Below are 25,316 nucleotides of genomic sequence, written 5' to 3'. Positions count from 1 at the left end.
CCTGTTTTCAAGCTTAAACGCATCATTAGAAAGCAAAAGTAGAAACATGTCATACCTCTGTTGATGATATAAACTGAAATCAATGTCAGACTCTGCCTGCAAGACAAAAATCACACAGGAAGTAATTATCAAAAAACATGATTATTTAGTCAGAAGCTCTGCCAGATGCATTGCGTGCCAACTTAGCGTTTCTTAATCAGGTTGATAATCCTCTGTTAACATTCAGATGATGGATGGAAACGAAAGGCCTTACCTGTAAAAGGCTTCCCTCACCAAAATGTAGAACCTCTAGAATTGTGTCTGACTGAATGAATGCTGTAAAAAACGTAAGAAAAAAACCCCACCCAATTAGCTTTATTTACACCACCATCATAGTTAGAAAGGCGGCTTTTCATCTCAGTACATTTACCAACTAACAAAGTTAATTAAATAAAACATTATATTAAAAAAAAACTAATTAAAAAAAGCACAAAACATGGTGTGATTTGATTGTGCTGCAATAGTCGATATATTTTTTTTTAAAAAAGCTTATTTGAAATGCAAAGAACCAAACATATAAATAGAAGACGACGCAGCTTTTAAATGCCAATTTCACACTCTGGCGACAGCTGCCAACTTGGCCACAATTGTAGAGAAAAGCAGAATTAGATGTCATGTAAAAATAGCTTTGTGAAACCGCTCGCATTTCCTTATTGACAAATGAGAACATTTTCCGCTCAGTCCGTCCACCCCCCTGAGCCGCTGGTTATAATTTCTTGTAAGGGTAATTTAAAGCTCCATATCTGCTCGGAGTGGGGGAACGTTTGGCTTCAGCCACAGGTTTTGAACTGAGGACAGCCCCTCCGAACGATGTGCCTGCGCCGCGCATCTATTTCTGGATGTTATAAGGTGTCGGGTTGTGAAAAAGGTAGTAAATCCTTTACAATGGCGCTGCTATCAACAAGGCCTTAGAGAGGCGGACATCTTTTATTTCAGCTGCAATGGGATTCCCTCATATTAAGCCTGAAGTCCAAACTCTGCTGGTCAGATGTCTTTACTGTGTCCACCTTCTGACTTACATCTGGAAACATTTCCTTCCTATAAAGATTCAATTTACCAAAAAAAACCAAAAAAACTAAACATTTAATCCGAGTATGTTACATCATGTTTTTGTAACTTTTTAACGCTGAACACGTTAAAAATGTGCAGTTTACACGGTTTCATCCACTGATCCTAAGATTTGTTGTGGCATTTCTTAGTAACTGTCCTATACAAACAGTGCAGCAAGTGTGTGTGTGAAGGATCTGGGCGTTAGCTTAACTTAGCTTTACCAAGTTAAGATCAGGTATTAAAAAAAATGAGCAAAAAAAAAATTTAAAAATTGGCTTTTTTTTCTACATTTGGCTTCATCAGTGTGTCAAAGCCATGTAATAAATAAAATTAGAAATGTATTAGCCCCAAGTACAATAATTTCTGTTGAAATGTTTGTGTTAGTATTGTGACACTGGTATTTTTAATTAAGGTTATCACACCGTGAGAACCTCATGCCAGCCTACGCTCAGGGTGGAAACACGATGTGGCTTGGAGTTGAAACCATCCAGAGGTCAACAAACTCCCAGGAGTGCAAAGATAAAACACTTTTATGAAAGTAGCCCATTTACAAAATATTAATAATGAATATAAAAATGCACAAACCAAAGCTTGACGACAGTTGGTGAAATGCATTTAATAGCATCTCAAACTAAATTAGACTTTGTGTATTTTTTTTAAAATCACACCTCACCTCTTCAGACAGAAGGTGTGAGCAAGCATGTAAAGATAGTTTTTCTTCTTAAAACCAGTTTTATTGTTTTGTTGGTCAAGTATCACCATTCTGAAAGATATTTTAACACAACAGTGTGTGGAGTGTGTCCGTTTGTTGTTAAGTTGGAAAAGCTAATGGCTGGTTCTTTTAGCTGGAATTCCTGAGTTGGAAAGTTGGAGGTTCCTCACCAAAACAGAACTCAGCATCCAAAAGGGCCATGAAAACCATTTCTGTACAATTTTGAAGATGCAATTTGTTAAATAAATGTGATACAACTCTCCTAAAACTTTTCAAGCTAGCGCAAAGGGTTACATTAGGTTTGACATTACTCCCAGATCCAAACTTTTAACCTTAGTAAGCCACTGCAATACATTTTTCTCCACTGCATTTTCAATTGAAGCAAATTTCAACCTGCTTAAATCCTCTTTTTGCCACTTGACAGCTCCACATCAGTCTAATTCATTTGCATTGCAAATAACAGTGCCAGCATTTCTAAAGGCTCCCAAAGTGCAACAACCAGCTGTACTTGTGCCGCAGCTTAAGACCGTGGATTTACAGCTTTTAGTGTAGCATAAAAGGAATGAAAAGGTTCAAGCAGTCAAATATCGAGAAGTTGGGAGAGGTTTCTCTGGATTGTGGAAGCAGTGTAAACAGTAACAGGGCTCGTTTCAAAGCTTCCACAGCTGATGTTGACAGTGGATGTCACCTGTCCGCCTGTCTGACCTGACATGATATGACCGCAGCGAGCCGCAACCCGGCTGGGTAAATAACAACCGGACTGTCATTTAGCCTGTGGGCCGAGCCGTCCGTCCCAACCTGAACCCGGGAGAGGGTCAAGAGTCAAACCGAGAAGCCACGTTTACAAAATAAAACTCCCGACTGTCTCACCTCAGACATGGCTCGGTATGAGGAAGTCACCTCCCTGCCCTACCAGGACTATTTAGCCTCTCTGACATGTCTTCATTCCTGTGCTTTCAGGTCATACAGTGACAGGTTTAAGCTAAAATTGGTGTTAGCCGTGGTGCTAAGAGGCAGCTCCGTACCTTTTCAGACTTCTCTAAAATGTAGAGTTAGCTTAACTTAGCCTTATATGGACGGAATGACAGCAAGCAGAGAACGAAGGAAGCTAGCGTCGCCCATAGGAGCGTTTAAAAGGCCACTTACAAACCAACATACTTCTTTCATTCTGAACTTTGCTAATAAACGCTACAGTCTACCATTAAACCTTGTTCATGGCAATGAAGGAAAACTATAATTCAGTGTAAGCGGGCTAGCCGTGGTAAAGTTGGCCCGCGGAGGTAAGGCTAACCTTTACCCGCACTTCACTGAAAATGCCTGCGGAAGTTAGCGCCTGCTAACGCGGACACAGTCAGCTAAGTTACAAACCTTGTTTATCCGCCCGCGCGGCGTGAATAAGAGCAATAAATAAGATCCTGAAGACTCCGACACACGCTGCTGTTGTTCTTGTGTGAGAGCAGCGGCAGCTCTGGGCTCTCTCCGGACTCGCCATGCTGCAGGTCTCTCTGTTGTTACGGCAACAACCGAGCGAGTGTGCGGACATGCCCGTGTAAAGCTCTGCTGCCTCTGTCAATCATAGCCGTGAGAGGAAAAACTGCGGCTCCACTGAGCAGCAGCAGCTAACCACTCAGACAGGACGGTGGCCTCTTCTTCTGCCTCCTCCTCCTCCTCCTCTTCTTCTTCTTCCTGTTCTTCCGCTTCACGCCGCGTCACCGGTTACTACAGGCAGCAACTCGTCACCCTCCCTCCTGAACCATTGTAGTGAACAGCGCTTTTAAAAAAATTTACATTTTAGATGTTTTACTTTAAAAGCAGCGACTTTAATGGCCAAGGCTTGTGAAAAACACCAAGCAAAATTCATATGTATCTAAGCAATTTGTTTTTAATTAAAGCTACTAGTCCGTTTTTTTTCTGCATCAAATTCATTCGACTCATTTACGACACCATTTTACTGTCTTTTTTTGTAAAAAAAAAAAAAAAAAAAAAAAAAAAAGACAGTAAAGTTGTTAATATTTTAACAACTTTGTTGTTAAAATATTATACGTATTGAGAGAACATCTACCCGCCAAAAACCCTGACATAAGGAGAAAATATGCTCTCTATTTGTTCTAGGACGTCTGAGTTACTGGAAAAGTCGAAGTTTGCCGAAAAGCCCCGAATTCAGAATCCAGTTGACGAGATGGATATAAAAACTAACAAAAGCGGGCAAGTTATGATTATTTGTCAGAACTTTATGGTTTGTGTGTTGTTAAATCTGTGGCACGCGTTGTGTTGTCCGACCTCTAATGTTAAACATGTTTTATTCGTGTTTGAACCTGAACCGCATTCAAGTTCACTGTGTAATCCATTGAAATTCGAGTTTAAGACAAATCACTCAAGTTTATACGATTTCTCTAGATTTGAATAGAAAGAATATTAACATGCCACATCATCCTGTGAATCACTTTTGTGAATCACAGTGGTGACGGCATCATTCTGTGGTCAAGCCTTGGTTTCTTTGAGAAATAAAAAAGAAAAAGAAAACTATGTATCCTGTTTTAGTCAATTTCAGAATGAAGCCCTTGCTTTCTGCTGGTTTAACACGTAAAATTCCAATAAAACAACGTAGATATATCTGTAATTGTGAGACGACAAATAGAGAACATGTTCAATGGACAGCAATGCCTCCAAGTAGTTACTCCTTTTATCAGCTATTTACCTCCCCCAGTTGTAGACCTTTCTTTGGTCCAAACGAAATGATAACATTAGAAAAGCAGTGAACACTGAAATAGTGAAGCCCAAAGCCAAATTATCAAGGCATCTGCTTTAGTAAACATGCAGAAAATCTGAAGTATGAAGATAGATGTTTGTGTTTTGGAGCGCACACGGCAACACTTCATGCTCGAGAGCAATAAATGAGCTTAAACCAAGGATACCGTGATCCTAACGAGTCCTGTCACTTTGGCCGGTGTGAACTTTAGTAGCTGACCCTTGCTTCTCAGAAAGCTGCAGTGTAGCTTGAGGTGTGACTTTCACTTCTGCTGTCACTGTTGGCACACAGAAAAAGCAGAGAGCCGACTGCAAAAGGGAGCGCAGTGCAAATCCAGTTGAGCTCATCTTGGGTGGCCAAACAAACCACAATGTCAAAGAGCATTTGTAACACAACACCAAGATAAGGTGTTATTCACTTGTGTGATAAAGAGTGTCAAAGGTTGGTCATTTCATGCCGTCTACTGCTACCCCGTCCTCTCAATGTTAATAGCGATACTGTTAATAATTTTCGCTTTTGTGAGGTCAAAAGCATCGAAGCAAAAACGCTTTTCTAACTGTACACGTAAGATGGAAAACATAATTGCATGAAAGGTCTATAAAACAAACTCTTAATCCGTCAACCATAAATTAAACTAAAAACCACTTATGTAGATCCCAAAAATATACTTTTTTAAGAAAATGTAATTACTTTAAAATCTCAAAAAAGAGAGACACTTCCAGATGACCAGTACAGCTATCAGTGGCTGACATAGTAGCTGGTAGCTATAAGAGTGACGATGCCTAATGTTAATAGGCAAATGATGAAAATGATGCAATGTTTCACCATGCTTACAAAGCTTCAACATTTTCTACTTTGAGTATTTAGCTGATACAGGGCATCATGCTAATAACCTGTCACACTAAGTCAAAAAGGACCGAACATGTTATTAGTGTGGTTTAAGGCTTTTTGTATTTCCTGACTTTGAATATTTTTCCTCAGATTCCAGAGTGAATCAATTAAGGAGTCCTCCAGGGCTTATCAGTAGTCTTCCATTCATACAGCTCTGGAAAAAATGAAGAGCCCACTGCACCTCCTGGTTATTCCACCAAAAATTGATTTCTGAACTCATCCTGAGTTTAAAGATTAGTATTGTTGTGCCTAAATCAATATGAACTTGTTTTCTTTGCATTATTTGAGTTCTGAAAGCGCTGCACCCTTTTTGTTTTCTGCAAATAAATACTAAAGTTTTGCTTAGAATTTCAGAGACATGATGTCAGTAGTTCATAGAACAAAAGAACAATGTTCATTTTACTCAAACATATACAAAATAAAAGCAGAGAAACTGATAATTTTGCAGTGGTCTCTTCATTTTTTCCAAAGCTGTATGTCAATGCGCCCTTGGCCAGACTAGGAAAATTTCTTGAGCTGCTGTCGTATCTTGCTATGTTTATATCTATCTACTATCGATCACATTTAGACTTTTACCTGAGTCTAAATGTGAAGAAATTAAGTACACTCATCAAAACTGCTATCTCTATAAAGTGTGTTGTTTATGATGTGTGCAGTATTCCATAGTGTATTGGGATGAAGAGCGTTAAAACTATTCCATTTGCTACTGCTTCAAAAGAGCTACTTGACATGACATCACTATCTCCTTGTTTTCAGATAAATGTGACTCAGTAGGAAGCGTAGCTATCTTCCAATCCAAAGGTTGTGGGTTTCACTTCCACCTCCCTCATGTCAAAATTCAACCAGCTCACTTGCAAGGTGGTTGAATTTCCATTGGTGCAGACGAAGCGTCTGTACAGCGCGGTGTTATCATTGAGTCACTGCTACAGCATTCAAATAGCACTTTCCTGAACTTCATACCTCCAGTCTATATTATTTACTTCCAGTGCTACTCGTGGCATTATTAACTTAAAGCAGTATATATTTCATTGATACATTTGCAAAAGTAAGGCTGCGGGCAGCGTGACTACAAATGAGAATGAAGATAAGAGTCAAAATTCCTCTTGTTGTACCTATAAAGCTCTTATTGACCAAGATGCATCGTATTTCAATGAGTTCATCGTTCCAAATCTGTCCACCAACCGTTTCCTTTATGGCTACAGTCTTGCTCGTGAGTTTCTAAATGCATCTTTACTGTGTAGATCTGGCAACAAAGGTTTTAAATCTAAATTTAGTCCATATTTTTCTAACGCTGATGTAAACGTCTACATGTTTGAGACGTGTATTATTAAAAGTCAAACGTGTCTTTCTCCGCTGTCACTGATATCCTACGGAGGATCTCTCAGGACTTTTGGAGGCATTTTGTGATGTCTGTTGTTATCAATACACACAAGGCATGTTGATGTTGAATTGAAGGCTTACCTATGTTGGAGTTTTTTAAATTAAAGCTTGTGACCATTAGTGCTTACTGATAAATCACACTGTCATGTTTTTGCACTGGTTAGACTACTGACACATTTCTTACTCAACCAGACATAACTATTCGCTTCACTGACAACGCCAAGCAGTTCACCACATCGGTTCATGAAATGCTCGACAGCTTTAGGATTTATAATTCAGACTACAACTTTTTGTTTCCAAGCGAGTCTAGCTCATTAGTAAACTTCAACTTTTCTTTAAAAAAAAAAAGACACTAACATTGCTCAGCTGATATTGGTAATCACATTTCATGACATTCCTGCAAGTGTCGCCGCAGTTACGCTCATCGTTTGTCTTTCAAATGGGCTGTTTTGTGGTATTCACATAACTCCACTTTGTTAAGCGATCCATTTAATGTGGTTTTCGTTAAGAATGTCTTTAATAGCTCTAATTTCATCGCCACCCGTTTGTTTAGTCTTTACCTCCGGACATAAAGGTGTCCGTCGTTGAACCGCACCCTCAACTCAGACCGCATCGAATGTTTTGTGACTCATGGTTATTGATCGTTTCTCACACACGTGTGAATCAGTGGGATCGTAAGTATGAGTGTTGCCTCTGCAGGTTGATGTGTAATGAAATAATCAATGTTATTGACATCCATTGTACATAAACTAGCCCTCAGAAGCTCTGCCAAATGCAAACAAATACTCCAGGGCAGAGCTGTTTGCTCCACCGTCAACTTTTCCTGTTCTGTCCCATCATGGAAATGTTTGAGACATGGCGACAAATGAGGTCACAGAGGTCATTCTGGTCTGTTTTTGTGTGTAAACAAATACAAAAAAAAGACAATGAATTAGATCAGCTTAAAATGAATCAGTTGAGTTTTTTTGTTCCACGTCATAAAATGAATTTTACTATCTGGCAAAGATAAACTGACAGAATAATAATAATAATAATAATAATAATAATAATAATAATAATAATAATAATAATAATTAAAAAAACAGTTTACAAATGAAAATTTTATCTATTGAGGGCAAAAGAAAATGTGATTTAAAATTTAGTTTGATGATCTGAAGCATTTAATTGAGACTGAAAAAGTAAAAGCAAAGAGGAAGCAGATATTTTTCCATGTCACTGCAAACATCCACCAGTCAACATATTTCCCTTAAAATTGTTTCGGTGCCACGGTTGTTGACTTTTCAGTGGCCGCAGTCCATATTCGTGGCTCGTTGGACGGAGGCGCTCGGGGGCAGGAGTTCCCTGCCAGGGGCGAAGTTCAGAGTGAAAACGGCCGCAGCCGTTTTCTGCCTGACATTGTTCACATAAACATGGGAAAGAATCTCGAGGTAAGAAACAGGAACGTCCACATTCTGCCTCCACTCCATGTTTACCCGTCTTGTCCCAAAACGGATTCATCACCCTCTGTCTTTCTCTCGGGGACTCGGCGAGTTTCATTTGTAAATCACTGCGCTTAACGGGCTTTTTCAGTGTTTGGTACCCGGCAGACACACGGGATGCTTTACATGTTGTGTGAATGCCTCGGAGTAAATGTTTTAACGCACAGTATCAAACATGGACTGGTTATCCTAAGGGGGCATTAATCACCACTGAAGCTGCACTGTCCGTTTTAGCTAGGTAAGGTCTGTGGGCATTACACAGCTCACAAAAAGCTGACACGAGCATTATGCAGGGGTTGGGTTGCTAAAGCTTTAATAGACAAGTTAATGTACAAGCACAGTAGGTGAGAATTAAAATGAAAAAGAACACATCTTTGGATAAAATATGTTTTACAATGTGGCTATCTACTCAGCATGTCGTACATAACTCTTTATATTTACCTCCACTGTTTTGAATAAAGGCTAAATACGGCTGAAGATGTGAAACCGGTGTAATTCTGCGAGCTTCCTATAGGGGGCAGACAGGTTTCAGCTGCAACATGAAGTCAACCTTTAATACACAACAGCAGGACCGTACTGATGTGTTCCCTTCACAGATTTACCCGTTTTGCCCTGGTAAATGCTGATATTTGACACTATTAAATGTCATGTTATGTTTGTGGATAATGTGTTTATTAATTATTGTTGTTTTATTATTCAATATAAGTACACTGAGGAGAGAACCAATTTCATTATTCTTGTGTACACTGTAAGGAAATATACAATGACAAAGACTCGGACTTTTAAAGGCTAGCTGTCTAATTTAAGGAGCGAGGGGCTTGATGCAAAATATTTGTCAAATATATCATTTTTACTTCATTTTTTTCAAAGATAATTATGCTTTACCCTACAAATCAGACACTGTAGAAAGGGCCGGATTTAGAAGGAAAAGGGGCCCTTTCTATCCTGGGCTAAAGCCAGTTTTGTTGCCCTACATAAGAAAGAAAAATAATAATTTCAAATTACAGTACGTTAATAGGCAGGCCTACACATCAGCAGGTTTAAAACGTCCAAAGTGAGATGGCCTCCATGTTGGTCCAAAAAACGTCGTACAGGAAGTTCAGAATCTCTAAATACTTTATGATTGTACGCATTAATAAAAATGTAACAATATTAAAACAACACATTATATATGGGTCTATGAGGGTCTTTTTTTTTTTTTTTTAAAATAAGGTACTATGTAAAACTTGCATCCTTTATGAAAACATCCTAAATCTTTGGTGCCCCCCAATTCTTGGTGCCCGGGGCTACTGCCCTGTAAGCCCTTTCTACAGTCTGGAGAAAGACTGTAGAGAATATGTAGCTTTGGGGAATGGATGCTGACTTAAATGCAGGTCATTTCATCCCTTCTTACTTCTTCCTCGCTGAGAGGCCTTTCAGCACATGTTGGTCCAGGACTCGTTCCTCTGATCGCCTTCTCCTTGCTTTTATTCTGAAGTTAATAAAAACATTTCACACACAAAACCTCTGGATGTTTGCCATTTCAAGGAAACCAACTGCTTCCTTAATTTCAATCAAGGAAGTAGTGTGCTTAAAGGTGTTAGCTGTAGGGGAGTAATTCCAACCTTTTGGCTTATAAACTTTATGTTTTACTCACCTTTGAAACAGTTTTAATGATAAAATTGATCCCCAGAATGACCGTGGCCTAGGAGTTTTAAAAAAAAATAATTTTTTATGGCTTCATCTCTAGTGGTCAGGAGTTCACTTATATTTATCTTGGGTCAACAGGGGTCATAATCTGTCAACTGGCCCAAACAGGTTCAGATCCAAAATAGATGCAAACAGAGTGTGACTACAAAAAAGTTTCCAGCAAATAATCTGCGACTGAAATAAACATGACATTTGTTTAGCCTTTTTCGTGGTTCTTGATTTCCATGACTCATAAAGACTCTTCACTACAACAACAAATAAACTCAGACGCCGTGGGATACGCAAACGGAGACGAGGTAGGTGGTTTGTTTACAAGTACGAAAAGAAAGTAGTAAGGGTTGAAATGACAACGCGAAGGTATGAAGCTACTCTTAGCCTCCCGGAAGCAAAATGTCTCATTTCACCCCCCACAGGGAACTACCATACTACTTGAGCATTCCTTTGGGTTTAGTTCAAGTCGGCCTGGAAGCGCCACATACTATAAGTTTGAGCAATCTAACATAACTCCGGTTCTGCTGCATCCCAACGATGTCTGAAATTGGCTGAGACGTGAACTTGTCCTATACACACATTGTCATGTATACAAAAGCTGCTGCAGGCAGGTTCTGCAGCAATGCAGCTAAAGCTCTTGTGTTATGAATAATTCATATTAAATAAGGTAGAGTTTCAAGTGCGTTTAATAGTTTCCGATGTTTAGTGTGACCAAAAGGTAGCGTCTCTGGAAAATGTATATTTGGTCCCACACTTCTGCTTAACACTGCAAAAAAAGAAAGTATTTTTGGCCTAGTTTCTGGTGGAAATATGTTGTTCCATCTTAAATGAGATTAAAAAAAACAAACAAACTCGCAAGTAACTTTTAAGCAAAATATAGAATTTTTTTTCAAAGTCAATTTTTTCTTAACATGAATGTTTAAAAACTACTAGTACTACCACTGGCAGATTATGTCACTTAGGACATGGGAAAAATGTCTTCTTATAGTTGCAATAATCTGCCAGTGCTAGTACACTAGTACTGTAAAAAGTACTAAGTTTTTAAAATCAATATTAAGGAATTATTTACTTAAAATAAGCTGCTATATCTTTCTAGAAAGATTCTAGTAAGTTAGTTTTGTCTTTGTATTCCAAGTGCACAAAGATATTTGCACTAGAAACTAGACCAAAAATCCTTGACAAGACATTGTGTTTTTGCAGTGTACATATTGGTTGGTTTACTAGCATATGAGTGTAATTTAATGTTTATATAAATCAATTTAAGTAAGATTTTGTGTTTTTGCAGTGACACTATTATATGGATAACAGCGACGTATTGGTTTAATTAAAGGTACATTGTCTCAAGTTTCAGAGCACAAAGACGCATCAAACTTTTCACTTTAAAATTTCTCGATTTGTTGATACTTTTTTGTTTTTAGCGGCTTGAAAAACTTCTGCTTTCTATAATTGTAACATATAGAAAAAAAATAACCTTAAATAAAATGTCATGTAACAATTGCAGGAGAGAGACGAACAAACAGCCGAAGAGTGTAAAACAATCACGAAACAGAAAGAAACCATCACGTTGAGGGAGAAGAGCTTCTTCGACAAAAGACGTCAAACATGTCCTTGTGGTTGCTATAGTGACCACGTCCGAGTGTTTGGCAGGGGATAAGTCATCTCCTCTGCCGAAACAGAGCAGACGCACTTCAACCTCTAGCATCTGATGAGCGATGTTCCACATCATCAGACGACCATCAGCAGCGCTGAGGACCCTTCAGCTGTAGAGTTCAATCTGAGAGCGTTTCATAATCATCACAGGCACGTGTGGCATCTTAAAAATGTCTCCCCTCCGACGTGGGTTAATGTTTGCTATGTAGATCTGACACAGGTCTGACCTCTGTGAATTTGTTTAAAGGGCCAGTATTATGTAAAATTGACTCTTTTTTTCTTTAACTTTACTTCATGTTTATATATGTTTAATCTCAGTACCTTTTTTTTTTTTTAGTTTAAATCTGATTCAGAAAAGGTTTCACTTCACTTCACTTCAGGCTAAAAATAATTCTCAACGTGTTCTTGAAATTGTGAGAAACACACGTCTACAATTAATGATAACGTTGATCATTAGGATCAATTGTTATTTCAAGATCAAGTGTTTCTCTAAAATGTTTGCATGTGAGTTTATTGTCACCTTTTATTTGATTCCTGTTCCCTGGTTTAAACAAATAAGAGTGAGTGAATTCCTGACTTCCAGTCAAATGCTCCTATTTCAAGCGTGCAAAGCCAGGAAGTTATAAAAAACACTTGACAGGCCTCAAAGCCTCTGCAAAGCTCCGCATCATGAGGCCTGTCTTGCCAAGACGCTAACGTTCACGTTTACTGAAATCGCCTCCTTGCAGTCAGAAAGTCTCCGGTTTCTATCTTGCCTGTTTAGTTTGCGTGTTCCCCTGATGCCAGTGTGAGTGCTCTCCTCTTTCTTGCATGCTTATCATATAATCAGTGATTTGAAAACACCTGTACATGAGTGTGTGAATGTGGTGATTTGATGACCCTCGTGCCCCTGTGTTGGCCATGTGACAAGCCGGCGAGCCGCACCGAGCCGGACGAAGCCGAACGAATAAATGAATTTAAACAATGCAATGAAAACCGAGCGAGCAGATTAGTTATATTATCGGGTTAATTTTCATATGTACAAAAGCTGCTGGCTGTGTTGTTTACTTGCTGCCTGAATAAGGCTTCCTTTTGGCCGGCCGCCTCAGGGAGCTTCGCCTTGGTGCCTCTCGGTCCTCAGATCAGCAGCCGCAACCAAATCTGCTCTACACCAAAAAAAAAAGAAAAAAGGTTTTTCTGAAACAACTTAAGAGAAAAAAAAAAGACTCTAATTTGGTACAGTTAATTTTATTAGCAATAATTCTGATTTGTGATTCTGAAATCAGATTTATTTGAATCGGAAATGTAGCTTGAGCAAAACTAATCAAATCAAAAATTGAAGTTGATTCAAAGAAACATTTTTTTTGTGTGTATGAGTGCTTTTTTGTTAGGATCTATGTGACAGGCAAAAAAATAATCTACAATCATTATTTATATATATTTTTTTTAATGCGTAATTAACAGGGTTTCCCCCAGAAAACTTGCTAAGCAAGGTGCTTGGGGCGCTACGGCAGTCATGCAGCGGTTCGCTGTGTTTTTGAGTTAAAAAAATTTTTTTTTATAGTTGACAGGAAATTTGAAAATATCACTTAATAATTATGTGTTATTGGAAGACTGGAAAATTAATACCTAAACTCCAAATATAACGTCTTAAAAAAAAAGGCAATTTAAAAAAAACAAACTAAAATAAGTAAACAATACTTAGCCTGGTGGGGCACAAGGAAAGCCTTATGGCCCGCCAGGCTTATAATACGCTGGGGGAAACCTTGACTAATACAGTAATGTTTTTCAACAACCTGAAGAAGTGGAATATTGTTAAATAGGGGAATTAGGATGTTGTAATTTCCACACATCTTGTTAGCATGAAAGGCTATCAGATGGAGATCAAAAATATGAAAGCAGGCGTAAATAAGAGACTGGAGAGCTAACTTCCTCTGCTGAAACTGGAACATTGGTCAACATTTTTGATTATTTTGATGATGGCATTTGACAAAATGTAACATTTACTGCTTGCTTCATATGATGTTCTATCTATGGTGTAATGCACTTTGAAATGCTGAGGACAAAAATGTTTCTATTCTGAACAAGTTCAACACCATAAGACACAAAATCCAACAACTACACGACAACATGGTGGTTCTTCATCAGCTTTCATCAAAAACTAATCTCAAAAGTAAGAATAAAGAGGCCCACAGAAAAAAATAGACCCTAAAAATTTATTAGGACTGGCATCTAAAATCTTTGATTCTTTCTTAGGGATGAGGAAGTCAAACAGCCAATGAAACGAGACAAGCTTAGATTGCTCCTTGTAAGGAAACTGTACTTTATATTACACGACATTATTGCACAATTCTTTCTTGTTTCGATTACGTCGGAGATCCCAGTGAAGCCCGATCGTGTTTCGTTTTAGACCACAACAAAATGGCAAGAAGTTTGATTTGGTCAGATCTAATTTGATTTGTCTTGATTAGATTATATTCAAGCACATGAGTAACACTTTAATTTAATTATGATCAAACTGAATCACAGTACTTTGTGGTGAACATTTTTCTTCGCAAAGAGCTTTGCACACTAGAAGGGTGCCGGTCCTGTGGTTCGCTAATGTTTTGTTTGAGAAAGCGGTCCAAAAATCTCTAGTGAATCCACTCTTTATTTTTCATAAGACCTAGTTGCCTCACAAAAGATCTCTTCTACTAAACATCTAGCTTTAAATAATCTGCTTTGCTATATTCTACAATAGAACAAGAACAAACCGAGGGAGGGACAGTTTTTACAACAGGACTGTAACCCTGAAAAACGCTTTTTGACACTATGTGATGTCATGCTAGATTGTGTACAGCATAGCGTATTATAGTATTATTTATTTGTTTGATATTATTGCACAATGGAGAGAACTGTGCCCCAATCTCGTTGCGCTTGTGTGCACAGTTATGAAAAGTACAATGACAATAAAGATGTTACGCTATGTTGCGCTACGCTACGTTGTGCTACTTTGCGCTGCACTACGTTACACCGTGTTACGCTACGTTATGCTACGTTGCACTATGCTGCGCTACGTTGCCCTACGCTGCGTTGCGCTATGCTGACTTGCGTTACGTTGCATTGTGTTACTTTAGAATAGAAATAACCTTTTCTGGGTGAATTCAGGTGCACCAACTGACAGGCAAGTCAATGAAATGCAGATTCACACAAGGATGAAAATATAAACAGGAAGTAAGATTAACATACCGTACAATAAGGACAACTTTATAGCATGACAAAAAATACACTTATTAAAAAAGGTATTCTCCGACTCAAAGGAACGTGCACATGATGGGATCATTTTAAAAATGTACAAAAGTGCATGTACATTTGTGCATATAAAGGCAACAACAGACTATTTTTAAGAAGAGCTGCAAACAGAGACTTATTGAGTTTGTCTGGAGTAGTGATGGTCATAGTGTAATAGCTGCTAGGAGGAAGGATCTGTGGTAACGCTCATGTGTGCACTTAGGATGCAGCAGTTTGTCACTGAAGGAGCTCCGTAGTTCAGCAACAGCTTCATGCTTGGAGTGGGACATACTGTTCATCAGTGTGATGTTACCCAGAGTCCTGGTGTCTCCTAACATCTGCACTGAATTGCTGGGTCATCATAGGACAGAGCTGGCCTTCCTGATGCTCTTCTAACCTTCTTTCCACACATATTTGGTGTTTCATTGCAAAGTGTAACTTACAAGAGAAACTGAAAAACCAAAAAATGAAGCTAAAGCAGAAAAAAAAAAATGTCCTCAGCAGCAAAAGACAACATGAAAACTCCAAAACGTGCGCGTTCGTTGCAAATTCCCATGCAAGCTAATGTGTGAGGAACAACTGTACTTTGGAAAAGCTAAGATTTAAGATGCTGTGAGGGCTCTCTGACTTTTAGCAGGAACGCCAAGACGCTCTCATAAGATCACTGTACCTGAGGGCTACTGGCCAATTCACTCCCTGACTGAAATAAAATAGATCACACTTAAAAATAAGCAACTTATTTTAAACCCACTCTTAGTAGGGATTAATCTAAACGATATCACAGTCCTCATTTCATTCAGCCTGTGATAACCGTAGATATGAAAACATTTCAAATTGATGTTTTTGTTGTTGTTGATCAAATCAAAATAAAGGAGACGATCTCTAATGGACTTTCTCAGCTGAAAACATCAAAGTGCCGATCGCAGGGAAACATACAGCGTGTGTCCGGCGGCGTACTCAACGTAATATTAACACAAAAGGCAAAATGTTCTATTGCTTTAAGCGAGGGGGCATTAGCTGGCTGAAATAGGTACTCAAGTCTAATCTGGGATTAGCTTGGCAGCGCCGTATATTGCCAAGGGATTTCTCTTTAACCTTATGCCTGGGCCGACGAGCAGCAGGCGGTTGGACGGCACGACGGCACTATAACGAGACCCGTGATGTTTTCTTTTAGAAGTACCATAAATATCGTTACACTTCACATGAAATACCTCATCATCTGTTAACATGCCCATTTGTGAAGTGGTCTTCACAAAACCCTGATGTCGTGTCCCTGGAGAGTTTGTGGGAAGAGCTGAAAAGGTGTGTGAGAGAATTAAGGCCTCCTAAACTTTAGTCACTTATGTCATAATCTTTACACAGTGTATATAAAATATATTACAAACGTGAAAAGCCTCCGGTTTCAGATTTAGACTGATCCAAATAAAACAATGTTGCAAAGCGTCACAGTGGACCGTCGGTGGAGAGCCGCCATCACAGCACATTCATGTCTTTAAAGAGTGGCCCAGTCAAAGTCAAGACTTGAAATGTGAAAAGATTTGAGGGATATAAATATTTTAGTGAGGGACTGAATATTACCAAATAAATGAGGGTCATAAGAGAAAATGGTAAATATTGTTGGGGGCTATTAGCGTATCAGTGTAAAACTGAAATAGACACATTACAGCGGTTCAACGATCCGGTGAAGACGTCTGGGACGACTGAGGAACCTCTGGAGGTGACGGCGCAAAGAAGAATTTCACATAATGAGACGGTCATAGAAAAACAGAGAGTCTTCAGTCAGAGGCTTCTTCAAATTCTCTGTAATACAGACTGCTACAGGAGATCTTTCTGTCCCACAGCCATCACCGTCTACAATAACTCTCTGAAGAATCTTGAGTAATTTGAGTTACAGCAAAATGTTATTTGGATTGGGTCAATAAAGTATTTTTTTTTTTTTTTTGAATTTGAAAATAACTGCATTCATTTTCTTATGATTATGATTCTTATGATTATGATTTCTTATGATTTTAAGCTTCCAGTAGTCATGCTGATTCAGACACCCAAAAAGACCGATTCAAATCCAGCTGCAAGCTGTGATCTGACCACGTAAACATTTGCAACTAGATGTTTGTTTGTTTGTTTTTGCTAACCTGTTGTCAGAGAAGGCCGTGGTCATGGCAGGTGCAGCGACGCTCCAGGACTCCTCCCCCTTTGTCTGTTCCTCTGGCGCTCCGTCTGCACAGACCTCAGGCTGCAGAGCTCCTGGATCTAATTATGGACAGCCTTCAGTTATTTTTGTGGTGACTGCGCACCGGGGACTACTCCACTGGAATACCTCGCTTGGATCAAACAAATCGCCAGCAAAGACGTAGTTAAAAAAAGAAAAAGAAAAAAAAAAGAAAGAAAGAAAAGAGAAATCCCATTTTCATTTGGGAAGATGGGACTGTATCAAAGAAATGAGAGCATTGTGGTTACTGGGGCCAGTCTGAGAATGTCAGCGTGAGGAATCATCAAACAAGTGAGTAATAGGTTCACTGTGATTATTTAGCTGCAAAATGGAATATTAATGGTTAGATTTAGACTTAGAGTTAGATTTACTGTCACAGCACAACAAAATGTCGTTGCTTGGCTACTAGAGGACACATGCATTGTTAATTAAAAAAGTCCTGTGTGCATATATATATATATATATATATATATATATATATATATATATATATATATATATATATATATATATATATATATATATATATATATAGTACAGACCAAAAGTTTGGACACGCCTTCTAATTCAATGGGTTTTCTTTATTTTCATGACTATTTATAAGGCAATAAATCCCACTTATTAACCTGACAGGGCACACCTATGAAGTAAAAACCATTTCAGGTGACTACCTCTTGAAGCTCATCAAGAAAATGCAGAGTGTGTGCAAAGCAGTAATCACAGCAAAAGGTTGCTACTTTGAAGAAACTAGAATATAAGGGCTATTTTCAGTTGTTTTACACTTTTTTGTTTAGTGCATATTTCCACATGTGTTATTCATAGTTTTGATGCCTTCAGTATGAATCTACAATGTCAATAGTCATGAAAATAAAGGAAACTCATTGAATTAAAAGGTGTGTCCAAACTTTTGGTCTGTACTGTTTATATATATATAAAAGACTGTTGAATCATTGTATGGCTGCAGAATAGTAAAGTAGTATTGCTTGCTTTAGATTTGCATATCATGTACGGAAATAACATCGGTTCAAAATAGCTTTTAATGCATGATATGTCCTTTTTGTGAGTTCTTCTGCTATTTTGCATTGTTTGATTTTATATTGTTCCTCTATAACGTGTCCCTGAGAACTAAGAAAAGTGCGATCCCAGTACTACCATTATCATTATTATTATAAATCTGTGTACAGCAAAGCTTTTTGGAGTACTTTCTCATCCTTCAAATTCGGTTAAAGAAATCCGTAAATTTGCCTCACAACGCAGGAAATGACAGTGCTGTGTCATTTCCTGACACTAAGCTTGAGAATCAGATTTTGACCCTTTGACTCAAAAAATATTCAAACCACAAGCGAAGTGACGCTGAGTGACCTTTGCTCTCTCGATGCGGCGCATGAACGCACACAAGCAAGTCAGCGGAGTTGCTGCGCCATATGAGTGATGCTCCTCATATTTACGGCGCAGACGCCGCTGGTTTCACCCCCCGTCACCCTTCAAACACTTAGCCTTTTGGCAATGCTCTCAGTGTGATTGAATTTACTGGGGGTAGCTTAACTCCTCGGTATTAGCTGTAATCTACATGAGTGCACGTGTTACAACCACTGGTTTTACCCAGAGATCAGTGAGTCATCACCTGGACAGAGACAAGACGACACGTTTTAGTGAAAACAGAACGTGATCACGACAGCCGTACATTTTCAGACTCTGGTGTGAATCTCTGCGCAACATGTAAAAATTGGACCTTCTTCTTCCCCAGATCAGGCCGTCTCTGCAGGCTGCTGGGACTTTCAGCCACTTACTGTTGTACTTGCTCTCTAAGCTGCGCTCTAATAGACTTAACCTGCTGTATACAACAACTAAACACAGCCGCTGCATTCTACCTGTAAGCCATAGCTTATTTTAAAAGCCGGCTGGGTGGGTTCGTCAAAAGACGACACTGATCTTGTTTAGTGTTCACGGAACAAGAAGTACGTTTAGGTGGCACTCTCACACAGATGTCGGGACCCAGTCAACACATTTACACCTTCCATTAATTAATTAGTTAATTCACGACGATGTTTCAGTCCGACTGAGGGGGTGTGTGTGTGTGTGTGTGCGTTTGTTCCTCACAGGCGGCTACAACAAGATGGCAAAAGTGTGCAGTGAAAGCTCCTTTTCAGCAAGACATCGGCCGTCCACCAACACATCCGACGATGAACTCGCTGCCATGGAAAATGGGGACAGCAGGTCTGAAAGCCAAATTAGGGAATAAACTCACTTTGCGTTCTGATACCGGAGATCGTTGGAGTGCTGTCATCATTTTTAGATTCCAAGATCAAGTGAATGTCTTTTACCTTATCTGCTGTCTCCTAGGGCCCACTCTCTTTGTGAAGACGCCTCCGCGAGAGCCTTGTCCTCAGGGTCTCATAGAAGCCCACACAGAGGTGGCAGGGCATTGGCCAGGTGAACATCTATGCACTTTTACATTTTGAGTGCTAATAAGTAGGTGTAGAGTGAGAAAGAAACCAAACTCATTCGACTGTCTAGATTTAGATTTACAACACCAGGGACTCATTGTGTTGCATCTGCCGACTCAGTTCTTTGGGTCCAGATCAATTGAATGGATGACAAGAAAACAGAGATGTAGGCCAAGACTTCCTGGTTATTTCAGAGATGCACCGTAATCTAATAAGTCTTCTGAGAATTTTCCTTGGCAAGTAGAGTTTGCTTTGTTTGCTCTCCACGTGGATGTTTGCACCAAAAAGGTGCAATGATTTGGACCAAATCATTTCTGATTCAGAATGACTTCTGTACTGCTAACAGGAAGTAAAGATGCAAAGTCTAGTTTGTCTCTTCCAGCAGGAAAAATGTTGTAAAGACAACAGTAGCTGCGTTTCAATTACAAATGTGCCCAAACTATAGTCAGTACTCCGCTAATGTCAAAAAGCAGCAAGTTCACAATTGAGGTGTTTACATTAAATCTGACGTGAATAAGTTTGTTCACGCAGTAAGTCGTTAAAAAACATGTCGTACCACCATCCTCCAAACACTTCCTGTCGTCTTCTTCTTTGTGGTGACTGTGCCAGCAACCAGTGATCAACAACCAGATGCGAAATAAAGTATTTCCATTGCAGTTTTGCAAAATGAACCGATTTCAATTGGGCCAAAAGACCACCTCATCCCAGCACCAAGACTTTGTATCGCCGTTTTATTGCCGTGTTTCCATTAAGTGAGTTTACTTTCAAAATGTTAAATTGCGCAATCGTATGGTCAACGGAGGCCATAAGCACAGAAGTGCAGCCGGAAAGTGAAAAGCGAAAGTAAATGCGAGGATGTACTTTGACATGTCAGCCTATCTCTACCTTCAATGCCTTCCTTTGCTTGACCCAAATTTAAACAGAACCTGTGAGCTAAGACAGTTCAAATTCCAATTGTGTTTGGGGTGAATAAGGACAAAGACTGGAGAAACTGAAAATACCAATAAAAAGATGTCAATGGATATTGGGAGAAGGTGGAAGTTTATATAGTCACTATGGATATCAATACATTTATGCACATTTACTTCTAACGATCATCTGGAGGTCCTACACATCGCCTTACCCAGCCCTACAAGTACTGAATCAATATTAAGAACTTGTCTTTTGATACATTTGTCATTATATTAGTTACCTCCATCACAACTTGTATTTCCTGTAAGCCAACATGACGAACAATCCATCCCCGGCCTAGAGCGATGTCACTTTGTACCGTTTCACCTCCCGCTGACCTTTTAGGCTGTCTTACCTCTTCCTCATGCTGCGGGACTGGGTGTCTCACAGAGTGAACCCCATAGAGGAGAGGAATGACTCCTTCCTGGAGCGCATCAGAGGCCCGGCCCTTAAAGATGCAACCAGTGGGGAGAGCGACGCACACAGAAAGAAAAAGTAAGCATGCTGTTGTTTTGTAGTCACTAGACGGCGTCCATTTACAGTATAGTGTCTTTTGAAAAGGCGCTACGTTAAACAAAATCACTTAGCGAGACAATTGACCTGGAGAGCCACAGTTTTCAATCAAATGCTCAACATTGGATTCTACACACTGGGTTTGCACTCTGTTATGATTAAGCTTGCCAAAGCAGCACCTCCAAAACGGGGACAGCTCCACCAAGGTGCGGCGCCTCGAGACGTAATGTATCAATTGTGACATCATCCCACAATATATTTTTTATTTCTCCAACATTTGAGTAACATTAAATATCGGATTTAACTCATTCGACGTTTGATGAGTTGAATGAGTTATGTCCATTTAATGTGAAAGATTAACAAGAGGAATTTAATCAACACAATGTTTTTTTATTTTCTTACAATTTTTAAGCTGGCCTCGGTAAACAGAAGGATGTTTTTTTTTTTTTTTTAAATGCCGAACATCCCGGCAAATATGAGACAGTTGGCAACCCTAGTTTTGACAAGGCTTCAATATGTGTTTTGTATCTATTCTGAAGACAAAGACTAAGTAAGGGCAGCCTATTATTTTCATTAAAGCTTCTGAAAAAAAGGATTCTGACATTTTAATTTCCATTGGCCCTATGCCTCTTCAGCACTTTTTACATTGTCAAAGATACAAGAAAATAAAATTCAGCACTGATACTGTTAAAAAAACCAACTGAAAACAAAAAATAATCTTGTATATTAGTTTGTTGGCTACCTGTAAAGATCTTAAGTTTTTATTTAAAAAAAAATCACTTTCACCTTTAGGTATTTTAGTATCTGGAAATAGATCTTGGAAAGATATCTTAAGACGTTTCTATCTGTTTTTCTTTTTCTAAGTCTTTCCAGTAAATGGCCTCTTGCTGCTTACAACACAAATAACTGCAACAACACAGATGAGTAAGTGTACCCAAGTTTTCAGAAGTAAATATAGACATAATATATTTATTCATTGTAGTATTTGTAGCCTCCCCCCTTGTACTGGTAGCTAATCCAGTTAGCCAGTAGCAAGAACAAAAACCGTAGAAAGTGTATTTCCCTTCTTCCGGTTCCTTTTACAAGCATCATAAAAATAAATTCTGATACTAATTATGGTGATAATGACACCTTCCACTCGACTTCTGAACTTTTCCTGTTGCAAGTGGATGTGGGTTTGCAAATTAGAGACGAATTTACTTCCATTAGAGCTCTAAGCACGCTGCGCCATCTGCTGGGTGATAAGATGACCTACATCGGACCTGGCAACAAAAACCTCAATCCTAAGTTGGTCTTCCTGAAGTTGCTCCCTGTGTAGATCGGTAGCTTGCACCTTTCGTGTCCCTCCCTACTCCGAGTCCGTTTCCAGCACTGCTAAGACTGAGCTTGTGATCTCTAGCAAAAAAGAGGACAAAAAAGACGAGATCAAGAAAGACGAGAAGAAGGAAGAGGAAAAGAAAGACGACAAGGACGGAGACAAGAAGAAAGAAGAAAATAAGGACGAGAAGAAAGATGAAAAGAAAGACGAGAAGAAAGATGAAAAGAAAGACGAGAAGAAAGATAAGAAAGACGATAAAAAGAAAGAGGAACCTCCGTGAGTATTGCGTTAAGAGACTGTAGGCCGATGCAAGTTCTGCTTGTAATTTGAATTTTAGAGAGAGAAAAAAAATCTGTTTTCTCTGTAATGTTTTTCATATTGCCACTATTAAGTACCAAGTTGTTTTCAGGAAAGAAATCTGGATTATGGATCCAGCTGCAGACCAGTACTACAGATGGCTGAGTGTCATTGCGGGCCCAGTATTTTATAACCTGATCATGATTGTAACAAGGTACTGTCTTGTTAGTACTACTATTATTTTCCTGAATACAAACATTTCTTTGCTGATTTTTGCTTCTCTCTCTTTTTCTAGGGCCTCCTTTAATGAGCTCCAATCTTCGTATACCAAACTCTGGATAGTCTTGGACTATACCTCAGACATCATCTACTACATGGACACATTTGTCAGATCGAGAACAGGTCCAAATTCTGGAAATGTTTAATGAAAGAAATGGTTTTTTTTATGCAACTTAATCTTCACTCTATGTTGTGGGTTGGTCTCTTATTTTGTGCTTTACTTCTCTTAGGTTACCTTGAACAAGGACTGTTGGTAAAAGATGCCAAAAAACTGAGAGCTAAATACAGAACGACATCTCAGTTCAAATATGACATGATTTCAATGATACCCACAGACCTGCTCTTTCTGCAGTATGGATTTGACAATCCAGAGTTTCGTTTCAACCGTCTTTGCAAAATCCAGAGGCTCTTTGAGTTCTTTGAGCGCACCGAGACGAGAACCAGCTTCCCGAACATGTTTCGTATCAGCAATCTCGTGCTTTACATCCTCACCATCATCCACTGGAATGCTTGTGTTTTCTTTTCCCTTTCGAAAAGCATTGGCTTTGGATCTGACACGTGGGTCTATCCCAACATCAGTCACCCAGAGTACAGTCGCTTGGCACGAAAGTACATCTACTCCCTATACTGGTCGACACTCACCCTCACCACCATCGGAGAAACCCCAGCACCAGTAAAAGACGTTGAATTCCTCTTTGTCATTGGGGACTTTCTCACCGGTGTGCTAATCTTTGCTAGTATCGTCGGTAACGTTGGTGCCATGATCTCCAACATGAATGCCTCTCGTGCCGAGTTTCAGGCAAAGATCGACTCCATAAAGCAGTACATGCAGTTTCGAAAAGTCACCAGAGACTTGGAGGCCAGAGTGATCAAATGGTTTGACTATCTTTGGACCGAAAAGAAGACCTGCGACGAGAAAGAAGTTTTGAAAAGTCTCCCGGACAAGCTTAAGGCGGAGATCGCCATCAACGTCCATTTGGATACGCTAAAGAAAGTGCGAATTTTCCAGGACTGCGAAGCTGGTCTGTTGATCGAGTTGGTGCTCAAGCTGGAGCCACAGGTGTTCAGTCCCGGAGATTACATCTGTAAGAAAGGGGATATTGGCAGGGAGATGTACATCATAAAGGAAGGAAAGCTGGCAGTGGTGGCGGATGATGGAGTCACTCAGTTTGTGGTGCTCAGCGACGGGGCATACTTTGGAGAAATCAGTATCTTAGGCATCAAGGGGAGTAAAGCCGGTAACCGACGAACGGCCAACATCCGAAGTGTGGGTTACTCTGATCTCTTCGCCTTGTCCAAAGACGACTTGATGGAGGCGCTCACCGAGTATCCGGATGCCAAGAAAGCTCTGGAAGAAAAGGGCAAAGCCATCCTTATGAAAGACAACCTAATCGACGAGGCGGTTGCGAATGCGGGCGCGGACCCCAAAGATCTGGAAGAGAAGATCGTGAAACTGCAGGACAACTTGGACGGGATGCAGACCAAGTTTGCTCAGCTGATGGCAGAGTTTACCTCCACCCAGGCACGGCTGAAGCAGAGGGTCACTCAGATGGAGGGAAAAGTGAAATCCATAAAACCGGAGGACCTCGCCGAAGTGGTGGCTGACAAAGACAAAAAGGTCCAGTGAAAAAAAACAAAAAACATTACTGGAGAACTTTGAAAGTGATTCTCTTTTATTTCATATCAATGCCCACATTTTTAACTATTTATACGTCGTGTTTATTATCACCACATTATGTGTCAAACTGTGTACAGTGAATGCAGAGAGTCTCTTTTTGTGCTTTTTGACTAACTGCTACTTTTGTCATCTTGAAACAATTTGAGTGTGTTGAGCGGAAGCACTTGTTTATGCCAAACATTGGCTTTTCATAGCCTTAGGATGACTGTTTTCCCCCCTCTGATAAGAATTCAGATTATTGAGGTAAATGTATTGCTCTTCTTAAGCTGCATTGTTTACTGTATAAAAATGTCAACATTTAAAAAAAGCCAGGATTGTTTATATGTTACTGTCAGCATACTCTTACAAATATGAATGTTATATGCAAATAAAATGTTCATATTAAATAACTTCTTTGTCCATGTGTGGAAAAAAAAAAGAGTCAAACTTACTTTGAAAACAGATCATATTCAACTAATTTCTGATGGATAGTAACTAGCTGCTTATGACTATTACTGTCTTAACAATCCCTGCCTTACTTTACATTTCCAGCCTCTTTAAATGCTAGCAATCGAAAATAATTTGTCAATTAACAACAAGCTGGAGCTGCTGAACACTAGAACTCCTCATACGGCATCTATTGCTTAACCTGAGAAATAAATTTTAATGTTGGTGTTTCTAGATAGCTTTAAACCATCCACCTAAGTAATATCACACTGGTTCCTATCCAGCCAAAATTGTTGGTCTGTGAAAAAAAAAACATGCTA

At 39.3% G+C, this 25,316-nt stretch overlaps 2 protein-coding genes across 3 annotated transcripts in view; one reads left to right on the top strand and one right to left on the bottom strand.

The window, feature by feature from the left end:
- tmem131 (transmembrane protein 131) overlaps positions 1 to 3,464 on the bottom strand; it is a 38,260-nt gene extending 34,796 nt beyond the window's left edge. For both annotated transcript variants that reach the window (XM_032571306.1, XM_032571308.1), the window contains exons 1-3: positions 3,170 to 3,464; positions 254 to 315; positions 56 to 96 (exon numbers count right to left, since the gene is read on the bottom strand). In XM_032571306.1, coding sequence (XP_032427197.1) covers positions 56 to 96; positions 254 to 315; positions 3,170 to 3,344 — 278 coding nt within the window. In that variant the 5' untranslated portion in view covers positions 3,345 to 3,464. The remainder of the gene's footprint in view (positions 1 to 55; positions 97 to 253; positions 316 to 3,169) is intronic.
- A 13,624-nt stretch (positions 3,465 to 17,088) lies between these two features.
- Positions 17,089 to 24,533, top strand: cnga3a (cyclic nucleotide gated channel subunit alpha 3a). Its single transcript, XM_032572841.1, has 9 exons — positions 17,089 to 17,378; positions 19,190 to 19,304; positions 19,431 to 19,520; positions 20,831 to 20,980; positions 21,863 to 21,922; positions 22,398 to 22,592; positions 22,726 to 22,827; positions 22,909 to 23,015; positions 23,123 to 24,533. The coding sequence occupies exons 2-9, from the start codon at positions 19,204 to 19,206 to the stop codon at positions 24,517 to 24,519; spliced, it is 2,202 nt and encodes a 733-aa protein (XP_032428732.1). The 5' UTR covers positions 17,089 to 17,378; positions 19,190 to 19,203; the 3' UTR covers positions 24,520 to 24,533.
- The last annotated feature ends 783 nt before the right edge of the window (positions 24,534 to 25,316 follow it).

The sequence above is a fragment of the Xiphophorus hellerii genome, chromosome 9 (assembly GCF_003331165.1).
Source record: "Xiphophorus hellerii strain 12219 chromosome 9, Xiphophorus_hellerii-4.1, whole genome shotgun sequence".
NCBI lineage: Eukaryota > Metazoa > Chordata > Actinopteri > Cyprinodontiformes > Poeciliidae > Xiphophorus > Xiphophorus hellerii.
This window is presented reverse-complemented; position numbering and strand designations above follow the sequence as displayed.

Coding starts and splice junctions, on each gene's coding strand:
- cnga3a (XM_032572841.1), top strand. CDS start 19,204: ATGGCAAAAGTGTGCAGTGAAAGCTCCTTTTCAGCAAGACATCGGCCG. Junction 21,923..22,397: donor AACTGCAACAACACAGATGA/GTAAGTGTACCC, acceptor TGTGATCTCTAG/CAAAAAAGAGGACAAAAAAG. Junction 22,593..22,725: donor AAAAAGAAAGAGGAACCTCC/GTGAGTATTGCG, acceptor AGTTGTTTTCAG/GAAAGAAATCTGGATTATGG.